The sequence below is a fragment of the Amaranthus tricolor genome, chromosome 9 (assembly GCF_026212465.1).
Source record: "Amaranthus tricolor cultivar Red isolate AtriRed21 chromosome 9, ASM2621246v1, whole genome shotgun sequence".
NCBI classification, from domain to species: domain Eukaryota; kingdom Viridiplantae; phylum Streptophyta; class Magnoliopsida; order Caryophyllales; family Amaranthaceae; genus Amaranthus; species Amaranthus tricolor.
The window spans coordinates 25,245,381-25,271,774 of NC_080055.1; the positions used below are offsets into that span (position 1 = coordinate 25,245,381).

At 32.2% G+C, this 26,394-nt stretch overlaps 2 protein-coding genes across 3 annotated transcripts; one reads left to right on the forward strand and one right to left on the reverse strand.

The window, feature by feature from the left end:
- Positions 1 to 5,457: 5,457 nt before the first annotated feature.
- LOC130824379 (uncharacterized) lies at positions 5,458 to 10,851 on the reverse strand. Its single transcript, XM_057689360.1, has 6 exons — positions 10,632 to 10,851; positions 10,475 to 10,545; positions 8,266 to 8,314; positions 8,005 to 8,112; positions 6,876 to 6,957; positions 5,458 to 6,170 (listed from the first exon to the last, which is right to left on the reverse strand). The coding sequence occupies exons 1-6, from the start codon at positions 10,678 to 10,680 to the stop codon at positions 5,936 to 5,938; spliced, it is 594 nt and encodes a 197-aa protein (XP_057545343.1). The 5' UTR covers positions 10,681 to 10,851; the 3' UTR covers positions 5,458 to 5,935.
- Positions 10,852 to 13,312: 2,461 nt separating this feature from the next.
- LOC130824380 (vacuolar sorting protein 3) lies at positions 13,313 to 26,394 on the forward strand. Of its 2 annotated transcripts, XM_057689362.1 has the most exons (15): positions 13,337 to 13,855; positions 14,546 to 14,703; positions 15,701 to 15,976; positions 16,061 to 16,257; positions 18,022 to 18,163; positions 20,040 to 20,312; positions 20,387 to 20,459; positions 21,611 to 21,659; positions 21,987 to 22,272; positions 22,518 to 22,573; positions 23,727 to 23,795; positions 23,885 to 23,996; positions 24,525 to 24,614; positions 25,257 to 25,427; positions 26,034 to 26,394. In XM_057689362.1, exons 1-15 carry the CDS (start codon positions 13,573 to 13,575, stop codon positions 26,124 to 26,126), a joined length of 2,328 nt encoding a protein of 775 aa, XP_057545345.1. In that variant the 5' UTR covers positions 13,337 to 13,572; the 3' UTR covers positions 26,127 to 26,394. The 2 variants fall into 2 exon arrangements, with proteins under 2 accessions (XP_057545344.1, XP_057545345.1); XM_057689361.1 differs by having other exon boundaries at positions 13,313 to 14,703.

The following is a 26,394-nucleotide window of genomic DNA, read 5'->3' on the forward strand; positions in this document are numbered from 1 at the left end:
AGATTGTAGCAAAGGAGTTGGATCTTAGTTATTGAGAAGTTGTACCAATGGTTGAGGAGTACTTTTGGAGCTAAGGATCGAGGTATGTCACATGGGGTGATTTTTAAAGGATTTAAGAACAAGTTGGGAAAATTTTATATTAACTTTTTTTTAAAACAAATAAAAATTCCCAAATTGTAATTCTTGAATCTTGAAAAATGATATCAAAATGATAATTTTGAGTATTGAATGATTTATTACATGTATTATTATTGTGTGCATAATGCATATTGATTTTATGAATAGTTCTATGTTTAAAGGCATGATTAACACTACTTTGTGAAAGTAATTGTGATGGAAATGGTTATATGGACTTGGAAAATATTTGAAGTGCATTTTAAAAGTAATTTTCAGTAGCTATATGTTCAGAAAATCTCTTGGATATTTTTGTTGAAATGTATTCGTTAAAATGATATTTTAATGGATTTTAAGGTGTTAAAATACTCTTATTATGAACATGGTATTAGATAAACTTTTGATCATCGAAAATAATTAATAACATCATATTATAATATCTCCAACAAGATTTGGCCAGAATATAGTTAGTTTGGAATTTTTCATGATTTTTGAGTAATCGTTAAATTGTTTATTGGTAAATCTGAAATAGTAAAATATAAAATAATTACCAAATAAAGACATTTGAACTTGAAATTTTTATCATATACTCATATGGACAGTAACTAATATTGGTAAAATTTTGGGAAGATTTTGTTGACGTTTAAGGACCTTAGTAAGTTTTATTCGGTTATTAATAATCGGTAAGGTAGAAAACGGTAAAATATAAAATAAATACTAGATGACAGACATGAAAATTTTATGAGATACTTATATAAACATTAAATACATTATAAATTTTATATGGATTTTCATGACCATAAAATATAAATGGACTTAAATAAATTCTATTTGTTTTATCGATAAAATAACGATATTAATTATTAAAAATACCCTATGTGATTTTTAATGGTTATTTAAAAAATTTTATCCCTTAAAATATTTTCTGGAACATCATAGAATTTTTATATTATTTTTTTCAAACTCAAATAATTTTAAACCGATTTTATTTTATTTATCGATAAAATGCCTATACAAAATAATAAAATATCATACATGACTTTTATAAATTTAAATGGCCTAATAAATGTGTTATATGACTTCTAGAAGTTTGATATTATTTTATGAAGCTAACTATTAATTATTTACTAATTTATAAAATTAATGGAAATTATTTATTTATTAAAAGGTGTAATATTGATAATTAAATTGAAGTAAAAATAGATATATTTCAAAAAAGTTATAATTGTATCAATAACCTACTGCCTCATAGTATAAAATAAGTTTAACTTAGATGGTTTATAAATTTTATGGATTTAGACATCATTTAAATAACGATAAATTCCTAAATTGTCGAAAATAGTAAAATCGTTATAAATTGGCATAACCAATTATAATTCGATGGGACAACCTTAAAATCATTTTAAATAAGGTATTACAATGACTTGATTAATTTGGGCCTTGTTGGAGACTTAATATGTATTTTGTAAATCAATTATCGATTGTATTACTGGCAAAACTATCTTGTATTTAAGAAAATAGTGTTTTATAGACTTATGAACAATATTCTAGTTGTTTTGAATGAATTTCAAAACTCTTTTAAGTTATATATACTTTAAGAATGATTGAAACGAAACATTTTAATGGTTTCCTTGAAAATTCGTATTGAACTTTAATCATTTTTTGTTACGATGCATTTCCATACATGCTAGTGATGCCCCAATATAATACAAAGGTTACATTTGATGATTATGCTAATCATGTTTTACCCATGTGAGAAAAATCATGATTTGATTTTGCTATGTTGCAAATAAAGTATGTTTTGCTATGTTGCAAATAAAAAATGTTTATCATATGGAAAAGTTAATATTTTTGACTTTTCAAATGCTATTGAAATTACAAGATATATATTATATACAAAAATATTTTATCCTAAATGGCGGGTACATATGCCACAGCAAATGTTGTGTGCATGATTAAACGGCTCACCAATGCTGAGCGCGTATTGTTCACAATACCATTGTATTACACTTACCGGACATGTCGCGGACGGTAAACCAACTACCAACCGAGTCATAGGATGACTCACAAAGTACCCATGCAAACTTATAATTTGAGTTTGAAGTTAATTCGGATCCATTGAGATTTTATGATTTATGATGAAAAATGAGAACTTGGAATTATTATGAAACCATTGAATTGAATTTGAATGATGATATGATTTATCAAATGAAAAAAGCATCTTTCAAAATGAATTTACTCAAACCAAAATGTTTTAACAACTTGTTTCACGGTCACTAGTGTGTTATACTCAGTCTTTTGTTGATACTATGCTTTCTAAGTTTTCCAATGGTTTTTGTTTTTAGAATAAACCCTTATGGCATCTCAACGGAAAAGTGATATGTGAGCGAATGATGAACTTGATTTGGAGTTTGATTCCCTTTTGTTTAGATGTCTTTATTGTATCTAGGAGAGTATTAGTACAGTTGTTTAGATTTGGACTATTTTAAAGATGTAATTCGAACTTCAGACTTATTTTGATTTGGTTGTAATTTTCCTTTATTTTGGACAACTAAGATTTCTGTTATATTGCTTTGGTTTTGGTACAAGTATTTTACTTGGACATTGGTTTAACCTTTAAGTAACCCCTTAATTGTGCTGGCAAAAGTGAGCTTTTGCTTGATTAATACTAAATTCCAATTAGTCTTTGCCTTCATAATTTAAGGCGGTTACATAATACAAGAAGGCGATGTCTCTACAGCAGAGCTAACCTGAAAATGGATCTATCTCCCGTAAGGGATATGCCCCATTAAAGACTGTCAACAATTAAATTATTGAGTAATCCAACAAACTATTTCATTTATATACAAGTCATTAACAAACATTTTCAATTTAATCTTTTGATTATTTGGTAACTCCTTATGAAACATTAATTTATCAAAATAACTCTTTTAAAAGCACCGTTTGGTATCGAAATAAATACGGTTCATCGCGAATAAAAATACGGCTAAAGCTTTACAAGTTAATAGCGAAATAATATGGCAAATGAAACGTGATTTCATTGCGAAACAAACAAAACTTTATATACCAAACGTGTTTATTCAAAACTCATTAAAACAATAATGAACAACAGCTTAAAACGTGGGAATATAATGGACCGTCAGGAAGTAGGCTTGATCTAAATCCTGAGAACACGGGTGATTGTCATCACCAAAAATACGACTCTTGCAAGAATGAAACGAAAATCGGGGGCTTGAGACCGATCCGAATAACCATTACCTATTATCAAGCTATAAGATTTCACAATAATCCAGATATAAATATTCGTTGCCAATTCCAAAAAAAACGAACATTTTTCAATGTTGAACATTTCAATAATTCAATTAATTTTCTTTGAAATCAACAATCATACCTCATTTTCATAATACAATATTTCAAGACTCGTATTTTATAAGTTAGTAACATACAAAACATGCTTTTGTAATCTCTTTAAATAAATACAATATTAACATATTTTTTAATCAAATATAATTTTTATCATGATTAATTATTATTAAAATCATTTTACAATACTAATAATATTATTACATAAACAAAGCAATCAAATCAATATTTTTCCATCACAAATACCTTATGTACATCAACTTTAAACTCCAAAAGATGATAATCCAAACTCCTTTTTGCATCACCATCAATAATACTCGACAAATCCATACCATCCATAATTACTCAATAAACAAACATAAAATAACCCTAAATACTTGATTAAAGGAATACCCAATTGAAATCTCAATTTGAACAATTAATCTCATAATTGATTATTCTCAATTTTTATGACAGTCTGTTTATATTTTGGACATAACTCTCTCATACGAATATATTATGGGGCGATTCAACTGCCCACGCGAACGCGACTTGAAGCTCTACAAATCTTATGAAGACACCAGAAACCAGAAAAGGCCAGAAGAGGCTCGAAATCATCCAAGAACAGAGAGGACAAAATAAGTGAACTTTGCTCTTAAACTTTAAACATGAATTAAATCCCGAATTGAAACCATCAATTAAATACTAAACCACTTGAATTAGAATTCAAAGATAACCCAAGACTTGATAAGAAACTTAAAATACTCAATTAACACTAATCAATCAACTAGAACAAATTGCACTCAAACCCTAACTTCTAACAAAAGAGGGGTTTCGAATTTGAGGGTGTATCTAACGAATTTCAAATTTAGTAGAGTACAAATGTAGTAGAATTGCTAAAAATTTGCAGAATTCGGATAGCTTAAAAGTGTTGTAGAGATTTGAGATGGAACTTTGATCTTGAATAGTGATGAGAAGGTTATAAAGCATAGTAAAATAAATACTGTTTTTGTGTTTAATGAAATGAAATGTCATATTTCTTTGAAGGCTAAAGAGTAAGACACATAGACCTTGTATGTATCTGACAAGGAATCACTTAAGTAATTATATACTATATTTTACAACACCTCAACATGACACACCCAAAATATATACTATATTTTACATTTTATCCTAATTTATGAAATATATTTGACTAAAATAAATATTATAGGTAAAATAAAATAGTCTCACAAATTTTTTACTTTATTCAAACGTCACTTTAAATAAAATAAAGAGAACTTTAAATATGAGTCAAAATAATTAATAAAAAATTTTTCATCTCTAAAATATTATTATACCCGATCTTCATCGTATAACTAACTTTAATCCCAAATCAAATACAACTAATACCCAAAGATAATTGAAAAATTTACTCAGTCCAAATAAAATATCGTATTTAAGATTTAATAATCCCAATCATACTTAATTAATTATAATAAATTAAACGGCTAATTTAAGGGCTATTTCACTTTGTTTGTAGTACAAACGTGGTATGACATCATTATAAAATTACACTATGCTAATTTGTCACTTTTTATTAATTATATTCTCGATTAATTTTATATCTTTTATTTTAGTGGAGCTAAAAATTTATAATTTTTTATTTTGGATTATAATGGATTAAAATAAAAATTTATAATTTTTTATATTTATTTTGATTATAATGAACTAAAACTTTGATGTAACTCAACACTTTTCGCTACTTTAAAGATAAGCACTTAACAAATAACTTAATCGATAGGAAAGCACAAGTTGAACATCATCCTTAAATAACGTTTTAGTTAATTTTTGGTTTTGGCTTATACTTGATCTAATAGCTTAAAATTGTTGATTCACTTTTTAACTTCTAATTAACAAACAATTAATTTTATCAATTATTTTCTAAACTTTGATTTCCTCTTAACATGTTATTTCACTTTTCAACAATTAATTTTATCAATTATTTTCTTAAAATAAATAGCCTGAACAATAAAAAGATAATAAATTATACCAACTAATTTAACAAGTCAACTGAATCAGCTACCAACTACTATCACTTTCCAATTCACAACAAAAGACTTGAATTATTTTCAAACACATATATAGCCAAAAATCCAAAATCAATAATTATCTACTACGAACACAAAAAAAAATCGCAAACTTGGATACAAATTCGTCTGAACCATTACTCGAGAGAAGGTAACGAACTAAAAAAACGAGCAATCAGCGGATCACCCAAGGACGAGAACCTAGAATTTGCCTTTGAAATGGGTGTCCACAAGAGTAGAGCAGGCAGATGTTTCACCTTTCAGAACAATCAACTCATAGTGATACTTCATATGAACAAGAAAAATCAGTAGCCCTTATGCTCGAAATTCCGATATACCCAGTACTTTAAACATTAGAAACAAAACATTGCGAACGATTGATAGGATAATAATATCCAAAGTTAAGCATGTTAATCTTCACTATCAGAACTTTCATAAGCTAATCCTAGTAAGGATTTCACACTTTCATCTCCCTTTTCTCGTATTATTTGAGAACCCCCTTCTTTTTTATTTAGATCTTCAACCTTGTGGTTTGATGATGCAATTTCAGTTACCTCGGTTCTTGACTGATTATCGCCAGATGGGCTTGAGAGTTTTGGTCGCTTCGGTTTTATCTCTACTACCTTCTTTAGCAGGTCTTGCTGTCTACAAACATCGCACAGACATATTAGATTCAAATCATTTATCACAACAGATACAATAATAGCCGGAGAAAGTATTTGCTATCTGGACATCTTCCTATGGTATAACTAGGTTAAAATACTTGGTGATTTAAAAATGGCAATGAATTAATCAAGTATGTGCTGTTTCATTTTATCAGTAGATGACGTAAATTGTCATTCATTAATCAACAAGGATGTGCTTTTATCAGGCAAATCAAAATTTCAAAAAAAAAAAAAAAAAAAACACAGTACACAGCCCTAATGGCTGATGCTATAGTAGCTCCGGCCTAGACAGGGTAAGAGAGGATATGGAGAATTTTATAGTAGAAGACAAACAGTATACTGCGGCCATGGGTAGTGGATTACCTCAGTTCAATATTGAAAACGACTCTACGAGAACATAGGTACTATACCTTGCTCTGATCTTACTTAGCATACACAACAACATTTCAAACCATGTGCACGAATTTTCTAGAAGAAAAATACTAATACTAACATATTTATGCTTGCACAAACGCTCACTTTTCAATTAATTTACAATTTTATTTTGGTTGTTGTTCTAGGTAAAGGGCTTGATCTTTAGGATATAGTAGTTGGAGAAATTACATGACTTACGTAGTTACATCTCCACAACCAATTTATACGATTAACTGTTTTTTATAACAATTTATACTAGAAATTGATGTACCTTATTCCACTTTTTGGCTTGGGCTCAACTCGAAGAGACAAGGGAGCAGGTGCAGGTGATGAATCTGCCAAAGTTGCAGCTCTGTAAAAAGTGGTTAAGGCAGACTGTAATCCAGCTTTGTTCAACATGTCAGAGATATATTACATTCATAGCAGAGGAAGGTAAAAAGAAGATGACTAGCAAAACAGTTCCTCACTTGTCACTGACATAACATTAGATGAACAAGGATGTACAGTTTCCAAATACCATAAAAAAGAAAGGGTAAACGTCAAACTATTAGACAATATCTAACATAAAGAAATGACATCCTAACCCCTTTTGCCTCTAACCATGCCAATTTTACTTCCACCTTTCAATAAATTACAAAAGGACATATGTCAATTTGCATCTTTTTAGATAAGAAAAGCTATCATTAAACCACTTCATAAGAAAATGAAACGCCTAAACCCTAAAAAGAAAGGGGATGAAAAGTTCAGCATATGCCATCAAAATGACACAAAACCTTTTAGAAGTGCAGTAACCTAGTTCTGTTTAGATCTGCTCAAAACAAACTTGAAAAAAAAGGCTCAACACAATATAACTAGACATAATTTCATCCAGTATTCATGTCCTTGGATATACTTTGAGCACCTATGCCCCTTGCAAGGGCCATAACCTTTTCATACCCATTATCCTGAACAACTAATTGCTATTTGCTACCAACAAATTCAGATTAACATGGCATCAGAGTCGCTAAAGAACATATATTTAGGATTCAACCAAACTTGTTATACTCACTAGTAAAAAAGTTGCCAAAACACTGATGTTGTAAAACAAAAAAGCTATATAGATAAATCTATATTGAATTCCTACAATACGGACCCGCCACACCATCATTGAGCAACAATCAACACGAGTACCACATTTAAGACATTTACTACAAGAATCTTTGGAAAATTGGGTATAAAAGGTCAGGCAAAATTGAGTGAAATTTGTAGGCAAGAAGGATGAGCTATGCCAACAGCATAGCCTAAGCTGGAAATTTGCAGGCGTTTCATGTTCAACAAGGCATTTAGCAATTTTTCCTGTCTTATGATATTGTTGTAATCTAACTCATAATGATCAGAAAAAAAAAAAAAAACAAAGGATATCTTGAAAGCTTGAAATGCTCTTTTCTCAGTACGACGTAAAAGGCGCTCCGCATCTTCCTCAGCTTCCATCTGCTCCTTTAGATAAAGAAGGTCGTCACTGTCCAATGCTGCATCAAAAAACTCAACAGATTCCCGGATATTAAGCTTTCAACAGCCAGCATCAAAAGGGAAAATAATTCCCATCACATAATCTAGGAGTAAATATTTCTAGCCTACAAGCCTATCACATGGATAGACAGAAGAAAAGTAAGAAAAATTACCGCCTCTTCCATGAAGGTAGCCTCCACGTTCTCCAGCAACTTCTTGCATCTGCTTTGTCAATCATCCGAAAGAAAAGCCAGGATCCCTGTCAGGGCATGTTATCAGAAAACGTCTGGTATTTCATTTAATCAATAGAACTCTTTAGAATTAGTTTAGAATATTTGAGCACACTCCATTCAACAAAAAATTTACTTTTCCCACAACTCCTAAGAAATTATGGTTCCCTCATGAAGTCATACTAGCAAATGTAGACTTGGTATCAATAAGACATCCCTCACAAAATCATATTAGCAAGTGTAGACTTGGGTATCCACAATACTTGGTGATTACTACAACCCCTACTATTAGAACCCTCCCAGAGCAGGTTAGCAAGACTTTTCATAGAGGACCCAAGTGACCACAATATAGCAATAATGACAAATACCAATCGTCAGAAACAAGCTACAAAAGACAACTAGAATAATGTTAGGACACAAGACAAAAGACAACTAGATTACAATCACATAGAAGCATAGAAATTTTGAGTTGGTTGCCTTTTGGAGCAAAGCACCACAAGTGTTCACTTAAATCTAAAGCATCAAATCTAATTATGAAATCCTAGCCACTAGTTTTCTTATTAAATTTAAAACACTCACAACACACAATAATGTCAAAGCCATAACTTCAAAATGGAGTCAGCCACATAAACCAATGAAAATCAACATATTAATCATCGCAAACAAAGATTATACTTTAATCAACCTATCTGTGATAGTGCTTTTCAATGAAGAAAAATAATTAAAAATCATTGAAATGCATATAAATTATTAAAATAAGCAAGTCACCTAACAAATTATGAAATTTTGGAAGAAACTACTAAGTTGCTTAAAAGTAACCACCAAACTTTAAACTTTATAGGAATTGTGTTTAATAAGGCCAAATGTGTTTGTGTTATTAGGTCTAACTTTGAGTATCAATTTTTTAGTGGAAAGCTATGCATAATAAAACTTTTTTTAAAATATTAATTAAAAGTACAATCTAAAATCTTTTTAAAATGGTATCCCCTTCCACCCATGAGAATCCACCTGCGAACACCAATTGGACCACCAACTTGCCCCGTCCCTTCTCCCCATAGCCAATAATGATGTTGTCAAAGCTTTCCCCGACAACTGACATAGTTGCCGAATCTTTCCTCTCCTCTATAGCCATAAACACTTCGAGTCTTCGACCAAGGATTCTCAAGCAAAGAATTCAATACTGGTGAGTTCAAGCTTCTTCAAAAATCCTTAGAGGATGTTTGGTTCTGTAATATACATGGATATTGCACCAGATAGGAATCGCCCAAAAACTTATTACTTGTTTTGCTTACATATTTCGCAACTCTCAAACTAGAGCGTCCAAAACCTGAAAGTCAAGGTTTTCTCAAATCCAAGTAGGTTGCATACAACCTTAAAATCAACCCAATTAGAACATCAAATAATAAAAAGCAAACATATTTGTGCTATATAGCAAGCACCACAAAATATGTCATGCCCATCCCTATGGTTGCACTTGAACAAATTAATAGGAGGATAAAGGAGTCATCATCATTGTCGATAGAGCAAGCACACATTGCATATGGGAGAAAGATTAGGTCTATGGATCCACGAGCATATCTAGCATGGGATTGCAACTTGGAGCATTTTTTTCAGATGCGAAAAAATTTTTAAACTTTCCAATCATGTGGAAACATAGTTTATCATGAAACAAGCTCAGCGCAACTTAGACCAATATTCCCATGATGCAATGTCTTCCTATACTTCATGAATCATGATAATCCATATCCCCATTTCAATGCTAATTTGGTTATTTCTAATTCCCTTAGCTAAATGTTTCTACTAACAAGAAAAAATTTTAGGTTGGATCCCTACCCATTGGGTCCAACCTAACTCATCATATTCATATTTCATAGTCTATAGTTTAATAGTAACAAAGCATACATTTAAAAATGAGCACCTATGCCCTAGCCATAAATTCAACAACCACACTAGCTTTCCCAAGGTAGTGGAAAGTGGCGACAATCAACAAACATATCAAATCAAAAACAAAATTGATCAAAAAAAAGCATCGATTTTCAACTTTACGCTAATCAATACTCATTATTAATCCACACTCCACACCTTGAACCAAGCAAGAAGTAACGGGACCTGAAAAGTGAAACTAGTTCCTATGGATATGCGACCAGCTAACCTTAGCAACCATGCGTTGGAAAGTAATGTCTTCATCGTCGGTTCTATCTTTACCTTTGCCCCATTTTTTATCTGCAAAAACACGATTCCGATGTCGATATCGATTTCAAAATCCAACAAATAAAAATAGAAAAAAAAAAGGTAGGAAAAAGAAAAACCTTTAGGGTCTGTTAGGTTTGTGTACTCCCGAACTTCTCTTCCCGCCATTGAAGGACCTCGGTGTCTTCAAAAATGGTATGGTGATACACTCAATCGCAAATTTCGCAAATAAAAAGAATCAGGAATCCCTCCGGTTAAGAGCAGCTGGCTAAAGCCTAATCCCCAATTCAATAGGGCCAATGTCATTCCCCTAAATATGGAAGTTTTATCTGATTTTTTTTAACTATCATGGTGCTAATTTAAAACGTTGCTTATACCCAATCCATTAAAACATAATTTTTATTTTTAGTCTATTTTTTTATAGATTGATTTAGTTAAAGATGGTGTCTTGAAAAAACCGTCTCTCATAAGAATTTGTGAATTTGAAATTATAGAGAGAGGATATTAAATTAAGACAAATTGTTGTGTTTCTCATCGAGTTGACCTATTATAATTAAAGGTTTTAGGATATCTAGTTATTTAGAATACGTCAAGTAGAGGTTCATGGTATGCCCAGTAGATTTTTTAACATGCTGAAGTTGGATTTAACTAATTTAAGTTGATGTTTTAATTTTTTGAATGTTAATAGTTGACATTTTAGAACATTAAAGTTGGCATTTTTATGCACTAAACTTGATAATTTAAGTAGTTTAAATTGGCATGTTTTATTTTTCTTTGAATGTGATAGTCGCCCTTTTAGAATATTAGAGTTGGCTTTTTTATGCATTGAAATTGGCATTTTAACAACCTCCTTTTTACTCGTCTGATGCATTGAAAAACCTACTTGACAACCCCAAATACCTTCTTGGTATACCCTAAATATCTACTCGGTACATCTCAAATTCTTACCTGACATACCTCAAATACCTACTTGATATATCCTAAATTCTTAATCAGTATATCCCAATACTTACTTAGTATACTTCAAAAAACTTTTTGACAATTGCAAATACCTACTTGGTATACCCCAAATACATGTTTGATATATCTCAAACCCCTACTTGATATACCTCAAAAGTCAAACCTTTACTTGATACCTATTAGTATACCTCAAATTCTTACTTAGAATACCTTAAATACCTATTTGATACATAGCAAATTTCTAGTTGGTATACCCTAAATCCCCACTTGACATGTGATTAAAAGACTATTAATTATAATTTTTTAAATTAATAGATTAATTTTGTAGGGTGGACTTTCTGAAAGCCGTCTTTTAGAGAAATGGTCTCTCAAGACACATACGAATACGATTAATTAATAATTAATCTAAAATCTCACTAATGTTAATTTTTTTGGATTTCCTCCATTAAAATGTTTGTTGGCCATACTTTGACCTATAATGAGTATTATGAGGGTCTACGTAAGCTTGGAAATTTTAGAAAAACAAAACCAATAGATGATGTGATTCTTAGAGTTTAAGTCACATAATTACAAACAAAGGAATAAAAATGCATGAAAAAACAATAATACAAACCATGTCATAATATCTTACAAAATTGACATGATTTAATACTAATATTATTTGCACCAAATAATATTTTGACTACCTATATTTAGGCAGACATATTAATAACAAAAAAATACATTCAACAAAAAAGAATGAATAATAACATAAGAATACATTCAACAAAAAAGAATGAATATTAAAAATCCATTAAAAACTATATTTTATTAATTTTTGCAAATGGCTTGCCATATCATGTTACTAATTTTGCAAGTCTACTTTTATAAATTAATTATTAATTTGATTTAATAAGAAATAATCAGTAGTTTAATTTATCTTGACAAAATCATTAAGTAAGTGTTTTTTGTATTGAATTATTTTTGGTTTATTTGTTAGTCAAAACACTGTAAAAATTGTATAGTAATAGGCATAATTTCAAGTTAAAATAAAAAAATTATTCTTTTTATTTTTTTATTGGCTCTTAATGTTGATATTTTTTTTAATAAACAGTTAATATATAATTTAACCGAAATCTACCAGACAACTTAATTATCCAAACAATTTAAAAGCATACAGAAATGTTTAGTATTTCAATCGGTAAAACAAACTAACTAAAAAATCGATAACTAAAATTCACCAAATCATTTACATTGAATCATTCATCTCAATTCTTCAACTCACATAATTATAAGAACTTGGTCATTAAGAAATACGAACTTGGGTTAATAGGGACACTATAAGACCATCTTATTATAAGATGTGTCCATCTAATTAGTATATCATTTTAATTAATTATTTTAACATCGTAAATGATCAAGTTATAAGTGATTATTCTAAGTCTCAAAAGTACACTTAAAAATTACTCTCTCCGTTTCTTAAAGGTGTTCCTATTTGCCATTTTGGATGTTTCAATTGTTATTCCATAAAGAATCTTTTTATTTATATTATAAATTTTAGATAAAATAACCTTGTTTATTTTTATTTTAATATTTTAATAATACTTATGGTCCCCACATGATTTCTACTAACTTTATAAATTTTTTTTTTATTAGTTATGATTTTCATATTTTTTCCACTAACTTTTTTTAAATAATTTTTAATGCGTATGATTCCTACTTTTTCTCTATTAAATTTATTATTCAATAAAATAATATATATACTATTAAAAAAATTATATTTTTCTTAATTCAAAAAGGGTAAAACAAATCACTTTAGAGTTAAAAGGTGAGCTAAAAAAAATGATTTCATGGTAAAACAGAAATCTTGTAATTGTGATTAAAAATTTCCACAAAACTCGAAATCCCACCAACCATAAACACCCAAAAAAAGAATAAATTAAAAAGCTAGAAAAATCAACAGTTGACGCCCCGTGGTTGATCGCCGGTAATTGGATTATCATCCATCCGCCATTGTTGTCGACTTGATCTTCGATGGTAAACTTTCTCATACAAGACCTAGAAAAATTGATTTGAGTGCGTCAGATTACAAAGAGTTTTGGCTTCTCTGAAGTTTCTTCAATGGCGAAAAAACTAGAACCCTCTAAGTCGAGGACAGTTCTAGAATTTCTTGCGCACTTTGACCTTCCATTGTCTTCACTGAATTCTTTCAGTTCCATTGCCATTGTTACTCTCTCTGATACTCAGATTGTAATTTACGCTGGAACTCATTCTGGCTCTCTCCTTTTACTGACCCTAAACCCTAATGTCGACCCATCATCTGGTGGTGACAAGGTGAAGCTTGTAAGATATGTATCAATCAGTCACTCTGCTATTGAGTCCATTCATGTTATTGCTCTAATTGGTAAGATTTTAGTTCTTTCAGATGGGTTTTTGTATTTAGTTGATCTGCAATTATTACAACCCGTTAAAAGGTTAGGGATTTTCAAAGGTGTTAATGTGATTGCTAGAAGAGTTTGCACTTCTGAATCTGGAAATTATAGTTGGATTTATGAGGAGGATTCTAGTAATAGTAGTGTTGGTGGGAGGCTTATAAAGAAATTGAGTGTTGGAAGTAGATCAAAAGGTTTAAAGATAAAAGAATTTGATTTTGGCGGTGACGATAATGGTGGTGGTGTGGGTGCTTGCCTATTTGTTGTAGCAATGGTCAAAAAATTGGTTTTTATTAAGCTCAATTCAGGTAGTGATAATGGTGGAGATTCTGATGGGCAATACGGTTCGTTTTCGGTTTTGAAGGAAATGCCATGTATTGAAGGAGTAAAAGCGATAGCTTGGCTTGATGATTCATTATTTTTAGGGACTGATAATGCATATAGTTTAATGTCTTGTGTTACAGGGCATGTCAATTTAATATTTTCACTTCCTGAAATGTCGATTTCACCTCCTTGTCTTAAATCATTGTCAAAGGAAAAGAAGGTTCTTTTGTTGGTTGATAATGCTGGTATTATTGTAGATAGTTATGGTCAACCTGTTGGTGGTAGCTTGGTGTTTGGTTGTACTCCCCTTGCTATCGCTGAGTTTTCTTCATATGTAGTGGTTGCTGGTGAGGGAAAGATGGAGTTGTATCATAAAAGATCAGGAACATGTGTTCAAGCTTTTTCGTTTGGCGGTGGCATTGGAACGAGTAGTTGTTTTCTTGCTGACGAGGAGAACGGGAATGGAAAATATGTTGCTGTTGCTACATCCTCCAAGGTTAATTGCTGAACCCTTTCTACTCTTATCTTGAGTCCAATGTTATTATTGTGATAATTACTTTCAGAACAGTAATAATTAAATTTCAACAGTTTTCAATTTTTCGGTGCTGTTATCCTTCTTTGAATGATGTGAAAGAATAAAGTACTTTATGATTTGGTTGTGCTATTACCCTCATTGTCTTTGGAGAAGTTTGGTCACATTGTGCTTTTAAGTGGCCTATGCTTCATCTTATAGTTGAAACCTTTTGTGTAAATTTTTGATGTCATTTAGAACTATAAAAATGTAAAACATGATATTTTACTGCTTCTTTCTTTCCAATTTTGGTATTGTTTCCTGCTTGTTTGGGCGTGAATTTGTCCTCTAAAATACGCTGACTTTGGTGGCTAGTTTGGAAGGCTACTATTACTAGTTCGAGATTGATGGAAACTCTCCTAGTGCGAGATTGATACTAGTTCGTCGATAAATTTAAAATAATCACTTCCTGCTACCAGGAACCTGTACCTGGCCTTCCTTGCTCTCACTTCAAATTTAGCTACAAATGGCCCTTTCTGTTAATGGACTGCAGTTATAAGTCATAACTGCATCTTTGACACTACCTTTTACTAATCCAGATTTAGCTTGTAGGCTCCAAATTTTGATAGGTACAAATGGTAGAATGATGACCTGTGTAATAATAGCGCCAAGTTTATTTATCCTCAGGCCAATTAGGACATTAGGGAGTTGCTTAAGTACTTGCACGCCAACGTCGTTGAAAGTCTGCAAGAATATCTTAATTTTAAATCGCGTATGTTCTATGAGATCCTTCACAAATCACAAGTATACCCAGAGGTTTGTGAGCTGTCGATTTATATACTTTGGCATACAAATCCAATGAGTTTTTTTTGGGACTGTTGTGTGGTTATTCAATTTATTGAATTTTTGGATCATGTTACTCACTGATTATTCCTTCCTACAGCTGACATTTTCCTTGTTCTGTTTGACGCTAATCCGCCAGATATTATGCTACCGTAAAATACCATCTGAAGAACAAATCAAATATCTCTTGAGGAAGAAGAATTTTAAGGAAGTGATATCATTAGTTGAGGAGCTTGAGATTGATGGTGACATGTCCGGTGATATGCTATCTTTTGTTCATGCTCAAGTGGGGTTCCTTTTGCTGTTTGACTTACATTTTAAGGAAGCAGTTGATCATTTCCTATTCTCAGAAACCATGCAGCCATCTGAGATATTTCCTTTTGTTATACAAGACCCCAACAGATGGTCTTTGCTGGTAAATATTTCCAAGTCTGTTATCATCTACTTTCATCTTGAGACTTATTTTGTTAATGGAAATAATTTGTTAAGTGCATTGTAGGTTCCTAGGAATAGGTATTGGGGTTTACATCCACCCCCAATACATGTTGAGAATGTTGTGGAAGATGGTCTGTTGGCTATCCAAAGAGCAGCTTTTTTGAAGAAAGCAGGAGTGGATACTCCTGTAGATGATGAGTTTCTTTTGAATCCACCAAGCAGGGCTGATCTTTTGGAGTCAGCTTATAGTAATTTTATTAGGTGAGATGCTTTTAATGATATTACCATGCTTTTATGTAATTTATATTTATATTTGATAGTTGCAAGCTGTGTCGTGGCAGTCAGTCATGTATTGTACTTGTAAGTGTGTCTGATTGGATGCATTGATGTATAGATGACAAAATAATCATTTTTGGAAAAAGAATTTCAATATGGGAGAAACTTTGCTGTTATCCTATCTTGTAAGACCTTATGTCAAATTTTTTCTTCTTGAAGAAACTATGTTGCTAGGGGCTTTTTCCACACTTGACTTGTCTACTGACTAGTGTAGTGAAGTTCTGCATATTTTTACCAACAAAACACTATATGCATTTCACAAAGTAAAAACTACAACTAGCCTTTGGCCACATAGAACTTTTACTAGTGTAAAGCTAAGGTTTCTCTCCATTTAGTTGGTTTATGGGTCTCCTTGTTCACTCTAAACAGTGCTAGAAATAGGGGAAGGTTGCATACTAGGTTTTGTTTCCGTATATTTTTCTTCCTCCTCGTCTAAACATTTCCATGTAAAAAATGATCAAAGGAGAACATCTGAAGAATGAAATCCCCGACTAAGATAATTAAAGAATATACTTCGAAATTTCTTGAATGATTATAAGCTCATAAAACTCCAATTTATGAAGATTCTTTCTTGTAGGTTCTCTATAGAATAACTAAAACTCTTTATATAGTTGGATACAAGGCATGCGGATAGTACATACAATCAAAACTATAACTCAAGAGTCAAGAGATATGAGACGAATGCTCATTACCTCAAAATTAGTAGTTTCTTACTTTCTTTTGAATTCGAAGTCCTATGAAATTTCCTCCAATTACTCCTTAGGAAGCTAAAATTGGTGCATGAGGATTGTAGTATAGATGATACAGGCACAAGACATTCAAGAAGGGTGCTTCTTACCTCATGAAGATTATGTGATTTTAATATCTTGATTTGCAGTTCATCTTGTCTTACTTTGTTGGTCTCTTTCTTTTATTGGTTATTCAGAAGAAATTCATATTCATGTGATAAGTCTATATCTTTTATTCTTATAGATCTAGTTCCTTAGGTGTTGCCAAAAGAGATTGTCTTATTGACTGAATGGAATGAGGGTCGCTAACGAGGGGCGAAAGAAGCTTTAGGGTGTAGACGGAGTAATCTTGATGGAAGAGGATTGGAGGGAAAAAGAATGGTGGACAGAGAGCCTATAAAGTGGAGGGAGAGGAAGGGTGCGTAAAAGGGTAAGAGAGAGCAGAGGGACAATATGGAGATGCTATTCGTGAATGTTAGTAGACAATAGATGTATTTCAAAGTGACAGCTAGGTTTTTTCCAATGGCTCTTGTTTACTGTGTTTGTACCTTTTATATTTGTTACCATTACAATTTGTTACCATTACCTTTTATATTTGGGGTGGATCTACAAATCTACTTGTGGCTTCAGTAAACATTACATATTTCAAAAGTTCATTTATTCTTCCATGAGTAGGATTTGTTGGGATGCTCTGTAATGGATAAGTAAATCCTGAAGATTGAACCTTGAGAAGGAATCCTAGAACATGTTCTCTTCTCTTTTTTCCTTCCTCTACGGAGATCAAATTAGTTCCCCCATCTTATGCTTTTCTTAAAGGATAAAGTCATTTATCAAACTCGTACCCTTAATTGAACAATGTTTATCATTGAGGCTTGAAATATAATAATGTGCACCATGGCTATTATAAGGTTTTACGGAATATATGGTTCTTCGTGCTTATACATGTTTTTTCACCCTGCAGGTATTTTCAAGTTATGCGGGATAAAGATCTTAATCAACCTGTGAAGGAAGGTGTTGATACACTCTTAATGTATCTATACAGAATCCTGAATTGCACCGAAGAGATGGAGAAGCTGGCATCATCTGAAAATAGCTGTGTTGTAGTAAGTGTTCTTTTCATTTGAAACCCATTGCATATTACTTCTTGGTGATTATCATAGGAAGTTAGGATATGAAGGAGAAACCAAGGGCTTGATTTTTAGAGTGGAAATTCAAATAGAATACTGTACAGGGTTTTTTGAGGAATAAAGGGATAATAAAACACTTCCCTTGATATCAAATCAATTGGTGAAATGTATGCAATTTTTTAACGACTTGATTGGGGTTATCTTCCTCTTTTAAGTAGGTATTTGTTCTTGTTTTTTCGAAGTTTTTATATAAGCAGTTGTTCTTTCATGCAATTTTTTTATCTGATGTTTAGTTAAATTCTTTTTAATTTTTATTTTTGATTTAAAATTTTTTTAATCTGTCTGTCATGTATACATGTGTGTGAACGGGTGTCGATGAGCAAAGGCAGCTTGCAAAACTACTTAACATTAGTCATAGCTCAACATGTACCCATCACAAACCAAGCCCAACAGTGGTGGGTTCAGCTTTTGAGCCTATGAACTATCTTACTGATCACCATCATGTTAATATTTTTTATTAGCCTTCAAGACATACTGAAAATGTTCAGCAAGTCTAATTATGAAACCAAATTCAAATAGTCAATTCCTAGCTAAACGACTAACCAAACAACTCCCAGCTTGAGAATAAATCTTTTGTCTAATAAAAATCTAATTTAACTCTCATCTTTTCATAGGACGTTGGCAACCACAAAAAAAGAAAGGAAACCACCATCCACATCTCATCCTCCCTTGTCGGTGCTCAACAATATTTGCTGCTGAAAACTTTTAAGAACTTATTTCAGGACGATACGTATGCTCTTTTGTTCATTGCATCCAACATCATGGTTAATTTTTAAGAGGGAGCTAGGACAGAACTTACCAGTCAAATCAATGACAACTGTGGACACTTTTGTGTTTTGCCCTATCAGTGTTCTTTTCACTTGGGGCAGAACACCAATCTGCCATATTGATTTCAGTTTAATTTAATTTCTTGGAATTTTAACACTTATTTATAAACCTTCATCTTAATATATGCTTTCTTTTGGGCTGAAACTTGAAACTTTTAACAAGATATGCATGTTTGTGGTTGTGTAGTCACACATTTGTGCAATCATGTATTCATGTAGATGTCATGTAGATGCATTTTCAGACATGTATTTTGGTAAACCAATGATATTTACATCTTGTTTGCTTAAACAAATTTATATGTTTTGAGTTGAATGATTTTGAATGTTTTTCTTTTCATGTAGATAAAGCACAACCAGTTTTTGCTTGTATCTCTCTTTTAACTATAATATATTGAGAAGGTTGTAATATTTACTTAATTGTGCTGCCCATGGAATAAAAATGAGACCGTTCCATCAAATAATGGATTTTGAGCGTACTGTTCTGCAAAACCCTGTTTGTGATTTGAAATGATTGAGCTACAATCATTATAAGTTGTTATTCCAACATATTAGCCATTATAAACTTTTTAAATATCTATTAGGTTTTAAAGGTCTATTATAAGCTTTAATTTGATTATATATTCTAGAAAACTTGAATTTACACTGCAGTGTCCATGAAACGAGTCATAATACCTCCCCGCGTCCGCGACATCGTGATCATTACTGCAATCGCATCGATATCCGCAATTGTTTTGTATTGTATTGGTGCTGGCATGGCACTATAGACAATTGTCCTTTGGTGTAAACTTTATGAAGATTGTGTTGAGTATTTGGAGATCGTTTTATTTTTCTCTTATTTTCTTTTAATTTTTTTGCTGGTTTTGAAACTCATTTATGCCAAGAAAGTTCACTTGGTGCGTTATTGGTTCTTCTCAGTTAACAATGCCGCTTTAAGAATGACTGTAAATGTTGCTTGTTCAGTGCAGGAGGAGTTGGAAACATTGCTAGAAGAATCTGGGCATTTAAGGACCCTTGCTTTTCTTTATGCGAATAAAGGGATAAATTCAAAGGCCTTAGCTATTTGGCGTGTTTTAGCTAGAAATTGTTTATCTGATGCACACGAAGACCCTGCCGAAACTGGTGACTTGACTGATTCAAATACAGCACTAGTTTCCGGCAGGGAAACGGCAGCCATTGAAGCTTCTAAAATCCTGGAGGAGTCCGCTGATGTGGATTCAATTCTGCAGCATCTTGGATGGGTATGCTATTGCTTGTTAAATTTGATTTGCTGTTGAAAATTCAGCATTGAACAATTTATTTTATTCCTGTTTAGATTTCAGAAGTTGATGAGGAACTTGCTATTCGAGTATTAACATCCCAAAAACGTATCAGTCCACTTCCTCCTGGTAAGTTTGATGTTTGATTGAGCTACTTGTATGAATATTTAGCCATGCTCATCTATAACTGTGTCCCCCCCATCCCCTACTATTCTGGTAATTGCATCTATCTATTGAAAAGTACTTCAAACTGATATGGAGTTATCTTTACGTAACAGTACATTTTGTGGATGCATGAATGATTAAAGTTACACTCCCAGTTCTCTGTAGTTTATTGCATCTTGTTATTAAATCATAAATCTTGTCCATGACTTTAGTGTGTATACCCTCTGGGGATCATCTTTGACATTTTGGAACTGGCTTAATAACTACCTTATGAAGGCCCAAAGTATGCCATATACTACGTAACTATATCCTGCATGCTTTAGTGAAACCCATCATCTGACTTCATATTAAACTACCTTTATTGGCTTGCTATTATGGGATGGCACTATTGTTAGCTAGCAATGCTTATTCACAACAAAAAACATGATAGTCACCTGTTCGCGAGTCCGTACCTGGCTTGCCAAATAAAATATTAAAGTTGTGAAGAGATATTGGCTTTAAGAAGCCTCTTATTGTTTAATTGGGGCTCATGTGGTTACCTTACTCATTTTTGTGGTCTGTTCATGTACATTTTTTCCATATTTTTTTTACTGTGTGTGACTTTTCGTATTGAATCAATATGGAGTTAACATATAAAGAATTTGCATCAAAGAGTGGTCTAAAAGTGACCGCATAAAAAACTAATCTTTTTTGTGACTTGAGATTTTTTGTTTTGGACACATTTGTCAACTAGAGTTTTTAAATTTTGATGCCTTCCACTATGAATTATGATCTTGATCCATCAAACTTAATCGCTTGATGATATTGATTTATCATAAAAAAATTCAAAAATTATACTACCAATGGCATATTGTGACTTTAGGTACCTAAATTTATCAAATTATTAATTTGTGTCAAAGTGGTTAATCTGCTCTATAATTTGAGAAACAGGGGCTAAAATTAAAGAGCATACTATATGTAATGGCATGGTGGGTTAAATGATTTAAGTTATCTCTTTGTAAGACTTCATAAAATATTAACTATGAATCTTCTTTGTTTGATTATAATTTGTCGACCATTTAATTAGGCTGTGAAATTTGGTTACTAATGTTTTTTGCATGTCTTTCTTACTGCAGATGATGTAGTAGGTGCTATCGATCCAAGAAAAATAGTGATCCTACAAAGGTAAGAGTACCTTGTTTTTTTTTTAACATATATCAACTATTCAACTCTTCTTTGTGCGTAAATTTTGGTGCTTCAAAATCTTTTTTTATATGGTAAAATAATTAATCAATTTTCTCCATTGCTTATTTTAGCTGTTAGACGACCCATTCTTTTGGGATTGTTTATATATAATTATAATATTATTGGAAGTTTTTTGTTAAACAATCTATATAGAATAAAACCGTTGGTTCATTTAACCGACCATGTCTTCTTGAATTAAGGATTTGGCATTGTTTTTATGGGATTTTTTATATATATTTATATTCATATTACCTCTGGATGATACAGATATTTACAGTGGTTGATTGAGGATCAAGACTCTACTGACACTCAGTTTCATACATTGTATGCTCTTTCTCTTGCCAAAACAGCTCTTGAAAGCCTGGAGACAGATGTTTCTCTGCATGCTGTCAACAAGAGCATTAAGGGGCAAAATAACTTTATTATTGGAAGGGATTCGTTATCTGAAAATCCTGTTCGAGAAAGATTACAGTTCTTTTTACATTCTTCTGATCTGTATGATGCTGAAGAGGTTCTTGAGCTGATTGAAGGGTCAGAATTATGGCTTGAAAAGGTGATGTGTTACTCGTACAATTCTACTTTTTTGCAAAGTACTTACTGGTGCCTAAGCTGTGGAATTATTTTGATTGAAATGAGTTCATATTTTGCTTTGTTTGGATAGGCTAGAGAGAGAGGGAGAGGGAGAGGAGGTGGTGTCATTTGACTTCAGACTAAATATTTCCTCCTTTTAAATTCATGTATGTGCTTTCTTGTTCATTTAGTTGGCTGAGTTCGATATCTATTTTATCCTTCTGGCAGGCTATTTTATACCGGAAGTTAGGTCAGGAAACGTTGGTGCTTCAGATATTGGCATTGTAAGTATCAGTATTTTTATATGCAATTATTTATCTTTTTCTTCTTAACGTCTTAAGTACTGATTTTTTGAACTATCGAGGCCTGTGAAATCCTCAGTCCTTGTTCTGTTTTTGGTTGGCAAGGTGTCTGATACCTTTTTGCACTTATATTATGATACCTTTTTTCTTATTAATTCTCAACTTGTAGGGATTTAGAATTTGCATTGCTGTCTCAACTTATATCATAGTTCTTCTGGTTTCTTTCTACTCCATTAACCTAACAGAATTATCTGTAACTTCCTTATTTGTACCTTGCAAGCAGCTTTGCTGAGTCGGCTTTTTCCTTTGCAATTCACTTTATAATTCACAATTTGAGGGAAAACTAACAGAATTATCTGTAACTTCATAATTCATAATTCATAACAGAAATTCGGTTATGCACATTATAAAGGTATTATGTGAATTATCTGTAAGTTGATAAATGTTGGCACGCTTTGCTTTTTCTGGTTTCTTTCTGTCAAACATGGTTCATTAGAAAAGTTGGCACGCTTATGTGCCCTCATATTTCTGTTAGTTTCTTCACAAGTGTATTACCAAATTTCTAATGAACCATGTTTGACACAAGCGTGCGAACTTTTCTTAGTTCTTTTCCAAGCCGTTGGAACATCTCACCTTTATATTTTTTAAACTGTAACAGCATCTGTCTTTGTTTGCCAAGCTATAAGGGAATCTTTTGTGGACCTTGGTTGAACCCGGTTGATCGCACACAATTTTGAATTTATTTATTTATTTTTTATTATAAGATTTGTCTCAGTGTATGGAGCTGTGCTATTGTGATTAAATTCTCTAATATATTTTAATTTTAGACATCAAGCCTATAGATCATTGTATTCACAAGCTTTTTTGATGACTTAGAAGGTGAGAAACATTGTACTTCTTTTTTTAATTTTTAAATAGAAGACTCTTTGTGTAACTTGGATAGTCAAGATGCAGAAGACGCAGGTCTTATTTAGTTAGATGATGTCGTGTGGGATTTTAAGCTGCTGAGTTATTATGATTATGTGCAGTTTTTTTGTTTTATTTACCCATTTTACCTTTTAAGTTAACTTCTCTAATTTTTATTTTGGTTGGATTCCATGTCTGGTCACTGATTAATTTTGTTAATAATTGCCAGGAAGCTAGAAGACAGTGAAGCTGCTGAACAGTATTGCGTTGAACTTGGTAGACCAGATGCCTATATGCAGTAAGCTCTCCATATTGAGTCTCCCATTCCTATTTTTCTTTAGATTGTTCCATATTCCGCCGCTAATTTTTACACTGTCATAACGTCAGGTTGCTTGATATGTATTTGGATCCTCAGAATGGCAAAGAGCCAATGTTTAATGCTGCTGTTCGCCTTCTTCACAATCATGGAGAATCACTTGATCCCCTGCAAGTCTTAAAGGTATTCAATCAGTACTGTCACTGCACCAACGAAAAAGCAAATGCTGAAAATATGAACTTGCATACAGCAAATTTATTTTAATATAAAAACTGTTATACTATAAAAATTAATAAAGCAAGAATTCTGTTGTTTGTTTTACCTTCTTTACTTTGGGGCTGGACCATAGTGCGAACACAAGGTTGTATTGTATCATATGTAAAGTTTTTCACATTTACCGAACCGATATTACTATTATCCTAAAGGTGTAAAAAAAACCGCGTTTTAGGCCGTTTTAAGCAATATTTCATGGTTTAGGCTTCAATGCTGTATTAACGTGTCCATAAGTCCATTATTGCAACCGCGACCGTTACCGTGTTTTTGCACCATGGGATGGACTACCAGTCTACCACTGGAGGGTAATATTTGCCCATTTCAGAACTTGTATCGTCCATGTATAAGTGGATAAAATTTACAGAAGTGTACATAAAGAATAGGGTGCATCCCAATTTTGAAGTTTGTTCAGCTTTGAATATATTGTTGCCTACACAGAGATTGTCACCTGATATGCCCCTCCAACTTGCATCAGAAACTATATTAAGAATGTTGAGAGCTCGACTTCATCATTATCATCAAGGAAAGGTATGTTTGTTTATGTTAATATGTTGTGAATTTTCACTTTCACAAAATGTCTTTGACAAAATGTTTAAATTATATTAATTTTCTCATTCACAAATTGTTTCTAACATTTTAGTATGTCACTTTTAATTCAATTGGAACTTTTTTCAGTGTTGTAATTGGACGGCATGACTATGAAAGTTTATTGTTTTGGGGAAGCGTATCATACCTCTTCAAAAAGTATATGTGATCCTTGATTATCTCACAGTTGTGTGAAATAATCAATTTGGTATTTGAGAATTATTTGGTCTGTACAAATACATATGCTTGGTACAAAAGGTGTCTAGCTGACTAGCTTAATTTTGTCTATTCATTTTGGTTTATTGAAAGCTGCATTGATAAATTGTAAGTTTTGAAGCGAGATTTCTTTTGGTTTTGGACTACACCAATTGATTTTAATAGTCGACATGGTTACAACCTCCATGTAATTATCGTGATAACCCTTAAACTTCACAATCATATAGCATTGTGCATTCAAGCAAATATTCTTGCACCGAAAATAGCCTGCTTATATTTTACGTAATTCTGGTTTCATATATCTTTCAGTTGCATAGAACTCATTTAAAAATATTCTGCAAGTATGAAATTCTTCGAGTTTGTTTCCAGATAGTGCATAGTCTTTCCCGAGCTGTAGACGCCGATGCTAGGCTTGCAAGACTTGAGGAGAGAGCACGGTATGTGCAAATCAATGATGAGAGCTTATGTGATTCGTGCCATGCTCGTCTTGGAACGAAGCTCTTTGCAATGTATCCAGATGATTCCATTGTCTGTTACAAGGTTGGTTTTTAGTAATTAGTATATATGATGAGAACTGCAGTAGCCAAATACTATTGATGTGTTATATTTCAACAATACCTGAAACCTTAATTCCAAGAGATTGGGATTGACTAAAGTTGTGTAATATTAGAATATGGTTTTTCTTTAGTGTCTACTCCTTATTGCTGTGATGGGTAATTCTTAAAGACTTTTCTGTTCTTCCATTCTGGTAGAAATAGAAATTTAATGACGTTGGGTAACGGGATATTGTTGTATGCTGAAATAAGGTTCCAACTCTGTTGAATATGTAGTGCAGTTGTAAGAGAAGAGGGGACAATTCAGTTCTAAACTTTTGCATGAAGAACTTTAATGAAGTTTCCTTTTTTATTCTACCTTATACTACTTTGGTATTCAATTGAATAATGGTTCTGGGAAATTGTCGGAATAGACTTGCTTACTGTAATGGGTTTTCTACTGTATTTGATAACGTGTGCCTTGTACAGTTGATAGCTTCTCGTGTTTGTTTGCTGTCTTGCTTTGCACATGTTCTTTGATTACGAAAACAGTTTCTTAGTCTGTTGCTCTTTCTTTCACAATCTCGCTTATTTCTCTTTATCTGTCATGCAGTGCTCTCGTCGCTTAGGGGAATCTACTTCAGTAACACGGCGTAATTTCAAGAAGGATATATTGATTAAACCTGGTTGGCTCGTCTCCAGATAGCATAACGAGAGATGCATTCTGCTTAGGTTGCTGTAATTTCGTTTGGGTCACTGCATTCGTCGTTAGTTGCCTTTCGATTTTGTATTATGGAGATATGATTTGCCTGTGTATTTTTAGAATGTAAAATAGTGTATAAGTTGAGCTTTTAGTTGAATAAATTCATCTCCCGATCTGGATTTATCGTCCCGTTACCTTGTAAACATTGACACCCCGTTGTTCAATTTATTAGTAACGGTAATAAAATTTTAGTGTAGTTTTGTTTCGAAAA